The sequence below is a fragment of the Rhamphochromis longiceps genome, linkage group LG14 (assembly GCF_057381845.1).
Source record: "Rhamphochromis longiceps isolate RC_006_pf linkage group LG14, R_longiceps_female_GT1.1, whole genome shotgun sequence".
In the NCBI taxonomy this organism is placed as follows: Eukaryota; Metazoa; Chordata; class Actinopteri; order Cichliformes; family Cichlidae; genus Rhamphochromis; species Rhamphochromis longiceps.
This window is the reverse complement of record NC_140570.1, coordinates 26,716,128-26,730,440: the sequence shown is the minus strand read 5'-3', so window position 1 is coordinate 26,730,440 and position 14,313 is coordinate 26,716,128. Positions and strand designations below refer to the sequence as shown.

The 14,313-nt window shown below is 39.0% G+C and overlaps 1 protein-coding gene across 1 annotated transcript; it reads left to right on the top strand.

Annotated features, from left to right (window-relative positions):
* The first annotated feature begins 1,810 nt into the window (after window positions 1–1,810).
* On the top strand, window positions 1,811–13,982 carry LOC146654197 (putative G protein-coupled receptor 149). Its single transcript, XM_085379969.1, has 5 exons — window positions 1,811–3,069; window positions 4,542–4,722; window positions 4,881–5,383; window positions 10,144–10,287; window positions 11,783–13,982. The coding sequence occupies exons 1-5, from the start codon at window positions 2,086–2,088 to the stop codon at window positions 12,293–12,295; spliced, it is 2,325 nt and encodes a 774-aa protein (XP_085236095.1). The 5' UTR covers window positions 1,811–2,085; the 3' UTR covers window positions 12,296–13,982.
* Window positions 13,983–14,313: the final 331 nt, after the last annotated feature.

The following is a 14,313-nucleotide window of genomic DNA, read 5'->3' as shown; positions in this document are numbered from 1 at the left end:
CCTTTTCATGGTCCCGATGAACTACACCAAGGTTTTACTTCAAAGTATTCCCATGGTTTTGGTTTCATATCAAAGCCAATATTACAGTAAATGGATTTATTAGATGTGGTAATATGGCTGTAATTCTCAAATGAAGCTCTTTATTAGTTTGAATCTAATTTTATTTTCCTTCATGGGACGTCATTAATTGGTGGACACACCAATAAAAATGTCAGATGTTACAAAGCACACGTTCCATGTTAACACAAGGAGAATGCTAGCCATAGCAAGCCTCATTTGAAAGATTTAAATGAGGTGCAACAACACACAATCCAATAAGAATAAAATTCATGTTAGAGTCTATGCAGATTTGCTCAGTGTAAACTCTTATTACCCTCATAGTGCAGCATGCATGTGTGTCAGTCTGCAGATGGAGGAAGTTCTTTTATCATGTATCGAACTGACTTGAATTAAAATGTACTTTAGGTCTTTGTTCCATCAACAGATAATGAAAGTGTGTTCGTTTTTCTAACAGATCATGTGACCCTGCATTTACTCTGTTCCTCATCGATGCACTTTTGCACAGTGTTTCTGAATTTATTTTACAGAGCTGCACACTTACCTTGCGCTCACATGAACAAACCACTGCATGCAGTACACACACAGAGATAGATACACATAAAGTAGGTCACCTTGATGTGTGAGGCTGTGCTCAGCTGGTATATTTGTGTGGGTTTGTGTGTATTTGTGTTTTAGTGTTTATGTACCCTTGTGGATTGTGTTTTTGTCCTTTTACATTCCCCTCTGTGTCCTCCTGCCCCCCGAGAGAGTTGAGTCATTAGAATAGCTGGAAGTCACTTAGCCCAGACTATAATTTAATTACAGGACCTGAAGTCAGATGCACTTACACTCAGGAGCATCCACAGATAATGATATCATACAGTGAGTAAGAACATGAGGAGTGTAAATAAATGAGCCTGAGCTGACATCATGCATCTCTGTGCATATTTGCACAAAGGGCATAAGACCAAAAAGCTATCAACAATGATAACAAAGCACAACACAGGAGGTGTGATCTCTTTTTCTTGAAAAAACAAAAGTAAATGAACATTCATAATATTCTTTATCACAATATTCTCTGAAAGAAAATACATCATGTAGTAGCTCTCTGTAACACAGCTTCCTTTTACAGATAAGGGTAATTTATTTCTATAACCTTCAGAACCTTTGCCACACTTTTTTTCATCTTACTTTACGAGTACTTTTCAAATCTAAGGACATGGGATCATATACAAACAGCCATGTAAGCACTTACAGTAAACTGGCCTTACTCTGTTTCGAGAGAGCATCCACCCCACATGATTCCCTTATTATTTTAGCCCTGGCATTTAGTTTCCTGACTCCATTAAGCAAAAAAAAAAAAAAAAAGGCGCGGGTGGGGGGTTTGAAAACAAAGCAATGAAAACCAATCTGCTGAAAATGGCTCGCACAGCCTGTGTAGATGGATTTCAAATGGAATTATTCAGTAAGTGATGGCTCCACCATTACACATAAACAAAAATCTGAATTGTCCAAAAATAAAAAAAATAAATACATGAATAAGACCCTCTACTTTTTATCATTTGCATTAAATTCTGTCAAAGGGCTTGTTCAGACAGGGGTGATTATTGGAATGACTCGTCAAATGAGTCGAGCCATGACACAAATAAAAATACACCCTGATGAATCGAACCGGTCCTACACGGATATAGAACCGGTTGTAGTAGTATGCTGCGTTTGGCTCAACCCTCCAGTGACTGCCGTGAAAGTAACCACTGATGACGACAGCGCGTAAATCAGCAGCTGGAAACGAGAGGCACTCTGGCTGCGCCGTTTGAACGGTGGACACAGGTGCCTCCCGACACAACCTCACCAGCTCCACATCCAAGAGACTGGAAAGCGTCTGCACACGTTCTCAGTTGGATGGTGATTTATTTATTTTTTTTTAAAAAAGAAAAAAAAGCATGAGCCGAATGCTGTGCTGTTCTCGCGTCGTTCCAGCCTGGTGAACTTTACAAGCTAATGAGTCAAATTTGAACACTTAAAAGTGCCAAAAGAGGCAGAACAATGAATTCACTGGAGATGTCTACGACGTATCAGAGCTCCCCAGCGCCTAACCAAAGCTACCTTCCAACTGCCACCTACGACACGCCAGACCCCTCCGGGATGGAGAGGCAAATCCGCCTGCTGCTTTTCGGTTTGTGCGTAACCATCGCCGCTGTAACGTTAGTTGGAGGTGTGTATTCGCTGCTGTCTGTCCTCCGGATGAGGAAAAAAACCTCCCTGTGTGTCATTGTGGCTTCCATGTCGGTGGACGACCTGCTCAGTTTGGTCCCACTCGCTTTATTCATGCTCCTTCAGTGGGAAGCAAATGGAGGTGAAGGGTCGGGCAGCCTGTGCACTTTATCTGGACTTCTGTACGTGTTCCAAGGTGTTTCGAGCAATATGAAGGCTTGCCTTATAGCAGCCTACACTTTTTATGTCACCAAGAGATTCGGAGTGCTTCAGTCTGTGCGCCGGCCACTGAGAGTAATGTGGGCTATTGCCGGTGTGTGGGCGGTCAGCCTGGCCGTCAGTGTCCTACCTTTATGCGGATGGGGAAGCTTTACGCCGGCCTCTCTCGGGTGTTTCCCAGAGAGCGACAGTTTTTACATTTTGCTGCTCTTCTCTTTATATTTTCTGTGTTTTTGCGGCTTGTTATTTTTCTTTATCCCCCTCACTTACCAGCTGCTGTGCTCCAGGGAGCCCCAAAGGACTTTATTGTACCCCAGCTATCTAGAAATGGCAAGAGGACTGAGCGGGACCACTCCTCTCTGTGATCTGCAGTCCTTTTCCCGGGACAGCCTGAATAAAAGTTTCGGGGCGTACAACGAACTGAGTCCAAGTCCGTGCGGGACAGAGATCAGGGAGAAAGAGGACAGCAGTTTGTCCCCAGTGTCTGCCAGTGATCAAAGGACAGCTACTGTCGGGGATTCGCCTGTGGTGTTTGCACAAAAGCGCTTCTCCATGATCCTGGCGGTTGTCAGAGTTGTTTTATGGATGCCAATGATGGTAAGAAGCCTCATAAAAGCAAATGTCCCAGTAAATGGTGCCAAAAACAACACCATAATAACTTTTTAGCAAATGGCCTGCCAACCCATTGCTCTACTTGGCTTGGAGCCTTTTAGTTGTATTACCTTGAAATGAAATCATTTATTATTCATTTAGTTGGAATGCTATTCAGCGCTCTGTGTGTAGAAAATCTATGAAACTCCAACCGAAATCTAACACGAAACCGCCTCATAATTATAGAACAACCTCTGGACAACAAAATAAAACCTCAATATCTTACTTTAAAGTAAAATCACTTTAACCCAAGGTCTCTGTTTGGCTTTATATAGCTACACAGATTGTTTTGGTGATTTATTGCCGTAATCGGTGAGGTGAGCAGACCACTGGAAATTATCGTAAAGAGTTATATTGTATGTTTCTGGCCAAGGGTGACGTCAGCAGCCACCATCCGAGCAAATCCACGAAAGTGCTTAACAGCCAATTAGAGACTACCAGGGTCTCTGTGTGGCACGCGGTTGAACAGTATCCCCTAATCAGATCACTGTTCTTGGTGGCGCATATGCTGTAAGCTGTAAGGGTTAATAATGTGGAGGGGAAATAAAGTGGAGTCGTTTAATAGAAGTGTTTTCTTCTCTTTTTACTTTCTCTGTCACTAAAAATGAATGAAATTCCTTATCTTGTTAAAGACTCCATCAGAAATCCTTCACAGTGAGGAGGACACATTGTGAATGATGTCAGAGATTATGGAATTTATTAATATTAATAAATTATTTCAATTTAACTTCATGGTTTGCTGCCTGTCTTGTAAAACCTTGATATTTTTAAAAATACGTTTTTTTTAATGCATTTTTTGTATTTCACAAAATAATCTCCCTAAAAGGCTTTGAGAACAATTGTTTGCAAGTTTTATGTAAAGCCTTTAGGGCACTATTCACTGGGTTTGCTTTGTGAAATACATCCATGCTTTGCAACACCAAGTTCCTCTGTTACAAGAGTTGTTCTTGTTCAAAAAAAAAGAAAAAAGAAAGCAAAAGAATAAAGTGTAGGTGATAAATGCTGTGCAGCAGTGATGGACAAAGAGAATTGGCATTCCAAACTTGCAACCCTCTTAAATGAATAAAAACAAATGATGATTAATACAAAAATGTCAAGATATCACCGGTCAGAAATACAGTAATTTCTGTTTTGTTTCTGTGGATTAGAATATTTTCATTGGTGTTGGTTTTGTTTTATTGTAGCTGTATTATTTGTAGCCATCTTTAAAATTGAGAATACTCAGGTGCAATGCTAAAGTGCCGCTGGCCCACTGGAATACGGAACATAGGAAAATTAAAATCAAGAAAGCCCAGTATGTGTGAAAGGTCTATGCAATTTATTTTCATTCATGTGTCTCCCTCCCACAACTTCCTCATGCATATTAAGTCAGAGACTCCTCAATGACTTAATTTCTCTCCTTTTTTCCCCCCTCACAGACTTTGGTACTAGTGCGCCACGCAATCAGTGCACGCAGCTCCTCCCTGGAGACTTTGAGCTTCTTTCTCACTCTGCTGGCGCCTGCGGTCACTCCGTTATTCATGCTTTCTGAGCGCTGGATCCACATGCCATGTGGCTGCTTCATTAACTGCAAACGGGAACCAACACCAGAACCCTCAGGTAGATGATGGCACAGCACAAATTAATTAACTGTGCACAACCAAATGTCTTTTTGCACAGTAAAAGCCAAAACAACTGTTCCCGTGTGGTACAGGGGGAAACAGTGATGATTTTGCAGGGTGAAGAAAATAAAATTTTCTCACTTTTCTTTCTCACAGTGATGAAAAGAAGATTTAAGTTCAACCTTTCCTTCCAACAAGGCTACGGAGTGTATAAGTTGTCACATGCCACCATGTCACATAACAGTCCTCCCATTGAGAAGCCTGCTTATCACAGCCTTTTTAACTGTGACTTCCCTAATGCCCGTCATGATGCGCTTCAAAGTGGTGCGCTCTCTAGGCTGGGGCCCAATTTTGATTTCAGCACCACGTGCCCAGTGGACAGCTCCTCTCATGCAGATCTTCTATTGGAAGCAGTGGCTGGTGGCGGGGAGGCACTGGCTGATTGTGCTCCACTTCCCCATGAGAACCATGGGAATGATGAGAAATTCTGCTGTGTCCCTTCATTGGCTTCTCATCACCGGGAACAGGATCATAGTCTCACTGACACGTCATCAGTGTTTGAGGGGCCTGAGAGGAGGCTTTCACATGAGGAGTGTCGGAAAATCGAGCTGACAGACTGGGAGTGGTGCAGGAGTAAATCCGAGAGAACGCCCAGACAGGTACACCAGCATTCAGTGTAACCAGTTTATTTGTTGGCTCTTGAACCATTAAATGAATCATTTGTGTCTGTCACTTTGTGGTTTATGGCTGGCATTAGGCAGTTTTTCCACACACTGCAACTCTATTGCTTTCATAAATTAATCAAAGAAACCTAGGCTTTACCATGCAACGTGCAGTAACATAGTGTAGTGGTGATCATTTAAGAGTAATTAGTGTTTCGCGACCGTAAAACAGACACATTTTATAATCTCCCTTTGTGCATTTACATTTTGTTTGAAAGGAAATTAAAAATTTTTATTGTGGTCCACTTGTATAGAGACACAGGATGATAGACGATGGAATAGGGTGCAATATTTACACAGACAGTTTTTAAGGAAGTGTTTGATGAGAAAGGCTTACATACTGTTGGTTTGGATTTTTTTTTTCCACATCTAAAAATATGCCTCTTTATAATCAGGCTGACAGCCTTGGAACTGTGCGTGAGATTTAGATAAAATGCTTAAAATCCTCTCTTCTCTCCTCTCCTCTCCTCACATATTCTTATCTGTTCTGAGCTTTTATCACTTATAGAGCAATTGATCAAGTTACCGCACACCATTTTAGTAGCCAATGCCAGCCTGTCTTTCAAAACCAAATATACATCCACAAACTTAAAATTTATTATGTCTAGTGAATTTCTTTCACTAGAAATAAGTTGAAGTTGGAGGAATGTGCAGCTTTAAAATGCTTACAGTTTAAAGATCAGCATCAGTGAGATTCGTTGGATGTTAGCTCCTTCATATGTGTTTATGAATAAGTTGTGCAGGTTAAATATTTGAGTGAAAGTTGAATTTAAAAAACAAACAAACAAAAAAACAAACTTATTTCCAATTCATTCTGTAGTTCAAGTTTAATCAAACACACACATTGATTCAGTATATACTGTACAGTGGTGTTTCTATACCGGGACTCAAAGTTATCATTTATTCAGGTACTCAATATTTTACTCTATCCACTAGCAAAGTCAAAGACCACTAAAGCTTGAGACAGTTTGCTAGAGACCACTATCCACTAATCCATTTTAATCCATTTCTTTCTTTGTTGTTGACATCCTGTGTTCTTATAATACCAGAAGCTTAATTCTCTTTGTGTTTCGCTAGAGCCAACTGAATTGTTAAACAAGGACAAAGCAGTAAAGGCCTAATGATTAATGTATCCTGGCATTGGAGATAAACGACACAGATGAGAGAGCAGCCTCTCTTGTGAAACAGAGCAGCCACAAGCATTAACGTTGAAACCAAACTGTGACTATTAGAACAATAACACTATTAGATTTGATATAGGCTCATTCAGTAGACTGTGGATGTAAACAGACATGGAAACATACAGGCATGTACACACATGAACGCACGCTGTAGCTGTCTCTCCTTCTTTTTCTTTCTCTGCTCTACTTATAAGTTTGAAATGTTTCACTCTGAAAATCACCAGAGGGTGGAAAATCCATGGAGCATGCATCTACAGCCTGGTTTTGGCACTCACTTTGCATCATGTATAAGTCTAAGATGCTCACTGCTGGCGTGTGTGTTTGTGTGTGTATGTGTGTGTGCGTTTCCCTGCCCTACTTCTCAGTATACCAGTCTATATATATGTCTCTCTAGGCCTTAATCATTGATTGGGGTCTTTAAATGTGGAATCACGATTACAGTGCAGTTTACAAACAAAGATAAAAACACTGCCAAACAACAAAGAAAAATGAAGCCTTTTTTTCTGTATCCACCAACCATTATGTTCCTCAAACACATTTACAAAAGACATAAAGAAACACACACACAATGTGTTATTACTGTATAAATACAGAAAGCCAAACAACAGATGAAAGACAAGCCAAAATACTTTGTGATTTATAGTTCTTCCAAGCTGTGTTTTGTTCCGTGTTAGCAGACTGGATGTCATTACCCATCGTCTTTTCTCCTTACTGTCAGCCCATCTGGCCTTCGGGAGCCAGGGAAAGAGGTGGAATTAGAGCTTAAACACATCTTTACCCTCTCTGTGACATATCTGTTAGCAAGCACAGAGTCAGGGTCCACTTACAAGCCCTTTTCCCCAAGAGGAAATGGAGAACTAATGTGCATTAAGGTATGGAGGACTGAAACCAATTTACTCTAAAGAAAAAGATTGTCCAATGCAATGAAATATAGAGACTTAAAAAAATACTGACTTTGAATAAGTATGAAGTTGATACAATTTAAATAATAGATTACTGTACGTGTGTATGCTGACACTTCAATTAATGACACTTCAATTAATTAAAGGTGTGAAATAAGCAAATGAGTCATGCTGACAACCTGATGCTTTGCTGTCCTAATGTGTTTATCCTTATTTAGTGTATTTGAATACCAAGATTTTAATACCAACTAACCTTAAACACAAAGAACTACACAAGCGTATTAATTACTATTAATTAGTAATTGAGAATAACTTAATTACTGTTTACTTACTTGTTATTTAACTGTTCAGTTCATTACATTACACAAAATATCTTATTTAAACAATATATAACCTATTAACAGCAAGCCTTGGTATTCATCTAAAAAGGGAATGAAATATAGTGACACATCAAAAAATATCTCAGTATTAGTTAACTTCAGTACAGTATTTGTGCTCTTCAGTTGTCACCTGCTGTAAATTAAAAAGGAAAAAAAACGAACTGGATCTAACTTGTTACAGTAAAAGTTATTTACTGTTCCTTAGAAACAAATATTAGCTTTATGCCAATTTTTGGATCACAACATGTGCCTGGACATGTTAGCATCCATGTGCAGTGCTTAACAAATTTATTAGCTTTATTAGCCTAAAAAACAAGAAAACAGAAGCATCTTTCAGAAGCTTGTTTTTATACAAAACAATAACTGACTTCATTGGACGTAATTCATGTTCATTCAATTCATTTTTAAGAAAGTTAGGAATTAAGCAAGTACAACATTCCACCCCTAATATTTTTTTCTGTTTAGGAGTGCAAGTAAGTAACTTTAGTTTTTCATACTAAATAAAGTAATATTAATGTGTTTTACTATAATTTTCTCCCTTGGTGCATTTAAATAATATCTATATTTTGATTCAGTTTTATGCGCACTCACTACGCAAGTGATTGCACCATAACTCTGTTAGCAAATTTTAAAAAAAAGTTATCATCACTGCAAAGGTCAGCACCACATTTAATGGTGATCCAGTAGTTTTGTTGCCATTTCCTTAATCACTGGGGTCAACATCAATTTGGCATAAAAAATCAGAACAGACTTACTGTCAGCAAATAAGGAAACAGTTCAAAGGATGTTAGAATACACTGACTGGGCGCTATACAAGTACAGGCCTTATTAGTATTCATTTTAAAATATCATCACATCTGCATTGGCAGAATTTGAAATTAGCTCCCTTAGTCCCTTAGCCCCTCTTTCCATTGCACCCTACACCCACTAGAAAAGCATGGTAATATGCACGGAAATATCTGACAACATTCACACGCAGGTGTAAGCCTTCTGTGTAGTCCCACCACTTCTTATTTTTTATGCAGACTTTTTTTTAACCTTATATAACTCATTCGATCTGCAAATAGCTTCAGCTGAACAAAGTCCTCTAGCACAAGTTAGATTTTCGTTGGACAGACCAAAAGAGGTGCAAAATGGTTATTGTGGATTTTTTTTTAAAGGCATTTTAAAAATAAAAGAAAAAATTAACTTGGAAAAGGAAAAGCCAGGTGATCCTTTGGGGAGCATGTTAAAATAGTATTTTATATGTAAGATGAAGAAAGGCATGTGAAAATATCCAGAAAGAAATCCATCCGTGTGCTTCCCACATGATGTGTTCTGAACATTATTTGATCTACGTGACAATGTGTTTTCAGCTCAGCTTTGCAGTCTTTGTCTCTCCCTCTATGTCTCTCTCCATTCACAATGAGGCAAACATAATGACAGGGAACCAGGCAGATTTGGGGGAGATTGCCAAGAGACTGGCATCTGCTTTGTTTCTGTTGTGCATCATAGTCACAATAAGATTATTATATTTAACTAAATAATTTAGAAGCTTAATTAGACCTGCCACAGGTCTCCCTACTTCTGTGCCACATGATGCTTCTATTTCCCTCTGCCATTAGTATGCACAGTCTCAAACATGTTTTCACAGAGGCTCACTTTGATCTACTCTCTGGCATCATAATCTCTACAAAAGCAGTGTAAATGTGTGACTGAAAAACATGAAATATGATTGAAAAAATGAAAATTAAACTAAAAATGTAGACTCATAATTAAAAGCAAGCTGATAAGCCGTTGGAGAAAATCTGCCTGATACTGTGCACTGAAACTTTGCTATTCGAATCTAATAACGGCCAAAAAAATATGTCAGTCATTATTTGTGTTTGTGTGTTTTTTCACTGAAAGGTCTGTTGGCCTCTACATGCATGAAGTCTTGACATCTCATTTTAACAGCCGAGTGCTGTTGTTAGGGCTCTACATGCAAGCCTCATTAATTCTTGGATAGAAATGACTGGTCAGCACATTCATCTTACTGCACTTGACATCAGGCACATAATGTAACTTCAGTTACTTTAAACAACAGGAATGAGATGGAAAATGAGTTGTAGTCACAGTGAAGTATTAGTTGCTTTGGATTTATTGTCAAGAATGAGCGGCCAAGGCGGAATTTAATAGCAGTTTGATTTTCAAATAAAGACGATGTGCTAAATTCTGACTGAATTTTTGTTCTTTTCTGTGTTTTTCCTGTGCAGCGATCATCAGGTGGTCTATCAATTCCCCTGTGCGCCTTTCAGGGAACTGTATCTTTACAAGCACCTACAGGGAAGACGCTGTCTCTCTCCACCTACGAGGTCAGCAGTGATGGTCGAAAGATCTCCCCGAACAATGCCAAAAAGGTAATGTCATCTCAGCACTCTCTTTGTTTAAACTCACGTTGGAAGACAGAATTTATTTCCTCCGTAGTATGGCATTGTGGGAAATGCTCTTTGCATTCGTACTGAGAATAAATACAAATATGAATCGCTTGCTTACTCCTTTGTTATGCTGTGATCATCGATCACTATAATTTACTTAAATGTGTTTGTTTGTGTTTAACCTTCCTGCCTTCTTGGGACCTTTTTGTGCCACTGCTATGTGTTAAATGGCTGCCATTTCCACTGTGTTCAGTGGAATATAACCAAACTTGCCACAGGATAGTTTTTACCTGTCAATGTTAATATTCCAGTGTGAATTCCTTAAATCAGCCTAAAATGGCTGAGCAGCAGAAATCCCCACACCCATCACCCTGGGGACCATTTTCTGCCCATTGACTTCCATTATAAACGCTATTTTTCAACCCCAAATTATCATCATATGATTTTATTTTTTCTTCTTTTCTTGGATGTCAATGAAGACTCAGGGCCTTGAAGTTTTAATTTTTAAATTGCAAAAAAAATGCAAAAAAAATAATGGCAGGTCAAAATGTATGTTGGTGCCAATCTTTGGTCCATCTAAAGGCCTACTTATAATGACAATCACATATTACTTCAACTGGTTTTTTGTGGAAATATTTAGTTTCGTTTTTTGGTTTTTGGGGCTTATAACACAGGGCGCTCATGTAATAACACTGGGATTTGAAGGGTTAAAACAACGAAAATATAATTAAAACTTTACATGAATATTTCAGGGAGAAGTAGTTTTACAAGGTTGGCTAATTTAAAGTGGAATAAAATATGGATATATGGTCTTTTTATGGCGTGGCTGAGAATGGTCCCTAGGGTGATGGGTGTGAGTTTTTTAAAGGATGGCAGGAGGGTTAAATTAAAAGAAAGGGGTAAATTATGATTTAGTTCGCTTTAAAAATGTTGTTAGGTACATTTTTAAGCTTTGAAATCATTTTCCAGTCTGTAAGTAAATCTAGTCTGAAATTAAGCTAAGAGCTGCCTGGCTCTGGCATCATATTTAAGATTTATGCAAGGTAAATATTGTTTGTGAGATCAATTTTACTCTCTTATATAGCCATCAAGAGCGGCATAGTTTTAGCCATTTCTCTCACCATCAAAAACATTCTAGATTATTTATCCTGTCATGTGCTCCTGATTGCAACACAACTCACTTCTAGAATTAGCCCTATAAGACCTTGAATCAGTGAAATGTGGAAAAGGAAATTCCTAGTTATCAATAAATATAAAATATGTCCATATGCGCTATGTAACAAATAAAAAGAAACCATTTATTTTCATAAAATGACTAGCTTAAAAAAGTAGATTTAAAATTTCTTCAGGGAGTTCCACTGGGAAAAGATTAATGGAATAGAGTTTTAGAAATCAATTATAACATTGTGAGATATTTTTGTACGACATCAAGTACACTGTGGTCCAAAACAAAACATGAAATCTCTCTTCCCCTCAGGTGGAAGTTTATCGTTCGAAGTCAGTTGGCCATGAGCCCAGTGCAGACGAAACAGCATCCAGAGGCCAGGGTGGAGATGTGAACGCCAGCTGTGTAGGAATGGGGATGGAGATTGGAATGGAGATGGGAATTGGAGCTGGGGTTGGGGACACTAATGTCAAGATCCATCTTGAAGTTTTGGAAATTTGTGACAATGAAGAGGCAATGGACAGCGTCTCTATCATATCTAACATCAGTCAGTCCTCCACCCATGCCCGCTCGCCATCACTTCGTTACTCCCGAAGGGAGAACCGCTTTGTCTCCTGTGACCTGGGTGAGACTGCCTCTTACTCCCTGCTCATCCCCAGCAGTGGCACCACAGAAGCAGAGACCATAAATATCACTATACCTGACACTGTGGAGGCTCATCGGCAGAACAGCCGACGCCAGACACAGGAGAGCTCGGGGTATCATGAGGAGATACAGCTGCTCAATGAGGCCTATAGAAAGCAAGCTGGGGAGAGGGAAGAGTGACATACATACAGAATAATAATAGGGTGGCTCTCTGGTGGAGGTTGAAAAAGCACCTCAGACAGTAAAGGCTGTGAGACAAATTTCCTAATCATTCCACATTTACTTCTTTCTGATCACCGCTCTAACAGAGTTGACAGGTGACCCAAATAGAGGCTTAGCTAAAGACTGTAATAGTCTGTTTGCCTACTCTTGTACTTCCTCTTTAGCTAATATCAGGAGAGCACATTTACTGCCTATATGTAGAGTACACAGAGATATATTAGACTGTAAAATGATATATATTGTAAATCGAGTGGAATACAGACCTATGTCAAATAGACAGTAGAAGAGAATCAGTATTTTAGTAGTGTATCTGTATTCTTGCTTTCACCATATGCCAGTTTGTTATCACAGAAGAAGCAGGTAGAAGAAAAAATCACAGATGTAAAGGAGGAAAAAAGGACCAAGGTGTGATCACGTGTCTGACATGAAACAGCTCCAGTAGACTACGTCACTGGTGACTCAGCTGTGAGGCGAGGGGTCACCTGACCCATGTGTCTGACTCATCTGAGCATGTGTTGTGCATTTTAGTATCTGTGCCCATAGAGATGAGGGTATATGTTTGAGAGCATTGATCTGTGATGTCAGTTAACAAAAATCTTCACATGCTTACCGTGAAAAAAAATTTGTGTTTATTCTGCATATATTTCTTCAAATTGTGTTTCATTTTCACCCAGCTGCAATGTCTAAAATGTCTATCTGCTATCTAATTTGGGGCTGGGAGGGTAGGGTGGATCCACCATCACTGTTTAGGATGTAAAACAAGAAGAAGTGAAGCAAACATTTTTTTTTTGTTACTTCTTCAGAACAGTTTTCTGCCTTGCACATGTTTAGTGCAATTTAAATGAGTGACTGTGCATATTTCACCACAGCAGGCAGCATATGAATGTACATTCCAAAACCACTTCGGGGGATCATCTGTCTGACTGCTCGGTTTGCTTCCCATCCAATCGGTGAGCCACAGGGACCTCTTACTTTCTATCTAATACTGTACATGCATATATTCAGGACTGGAGTAAAATTTTCATAGATGGGACTGTGTAAATCAGTATTGTTTGACAGGGGTTAAGAATGTCTTTCTGAATCATATAAATCTTCATTCTCTCAGATGACATCATTCTTTATATGCACATATACATGTACTTGTGTGTAGAAAAAACAGTGAAACTGGTATTGAAGACTAATTTTAAAGTATATATGTATTTATGTTTGTTTTATGGTGATGTCTTCTATATGTTAACTGTTTGGTTTTTTGAACTTCAACACAGCCTTGGCACAGCAAGGACTTCATTTGCAAGCTTTTGAATTGTTCTTTAGGGAGTCCCAGCCATCAGCCTCAATGTCTCCCATCCTCCTGAAGACCGTTTTCATTAAAGATTCATACAAGAAAATTGCCTCCAACAGTAGTGCGATGCATTCCTAGTTCAAGCGCTCCTAGGCAAAATGAGAGTAAATACTGTGCAGGCATGTGAATTGTGATGAATGCAACACTGTATTTAATATCAACCATGTCAACTGTTAATGGTGCCAAAGGTTTTTAGCTGAGCAGTGCGCCATCTTTCCAGCTTAACAGCGTGGATGTGATTCCATTATGTGCTTGTTCTCATTGTTAAACTACAGCTCAGCTTCTGGTCCAGAATTTTCATAAATTCAGCAAGTAATTGTTATTTGTCTTGTTATTAAGAATTCTGAGTTGCACATCAGCTGCACCAGTATTTGCATGTTTATTCATTCATGTCAACCATCTGGAGCTATTTGGTAACACACCGTTTGGATTCAAATGGAATTATTTACCACAAATTAAAAGGCAAGTAAAGTGCAATAGTTAGCTACTTTGGAGAGTGACCTATATAATATGTAACATCATTGGTTGCTGTGGCCCTAGGGTTTGGAATGTGACTAATCCACAACAGCTGTATGATGTCTTTATTCTGCTCAGTGTTCAAGATGACAGAAAAACAGCATCAAAAACATATTTC

What these genes read in the sequence shown, in the direction of transcription:
- LOC146654197 (XM_085379969.1), top strand. Translation starts at nt 2,086, where the DNA reads ATGAATTCACTGGAGATGTCTACGACGTATCAGAGCTCCCCAGCGCCT. An exon ending in TTTTATGGATGCCAATGATG is followed by an intron (nt 3,070 to 4,541) that starts GTAAGAAGCCTC and finishes CCCCCCTCACAG; the next exon opens with ACTTTGGTACTAGTGCGCCA. An exon ending in CCGAGAGAACGCCCAGACAG is followed by an intron (nt 5,384 to 10,143) that starts GTACACCAGCAT and finishes TTTCCTGTGCAG; the next exon opens with CGATCATCAGGTGGTCTATC.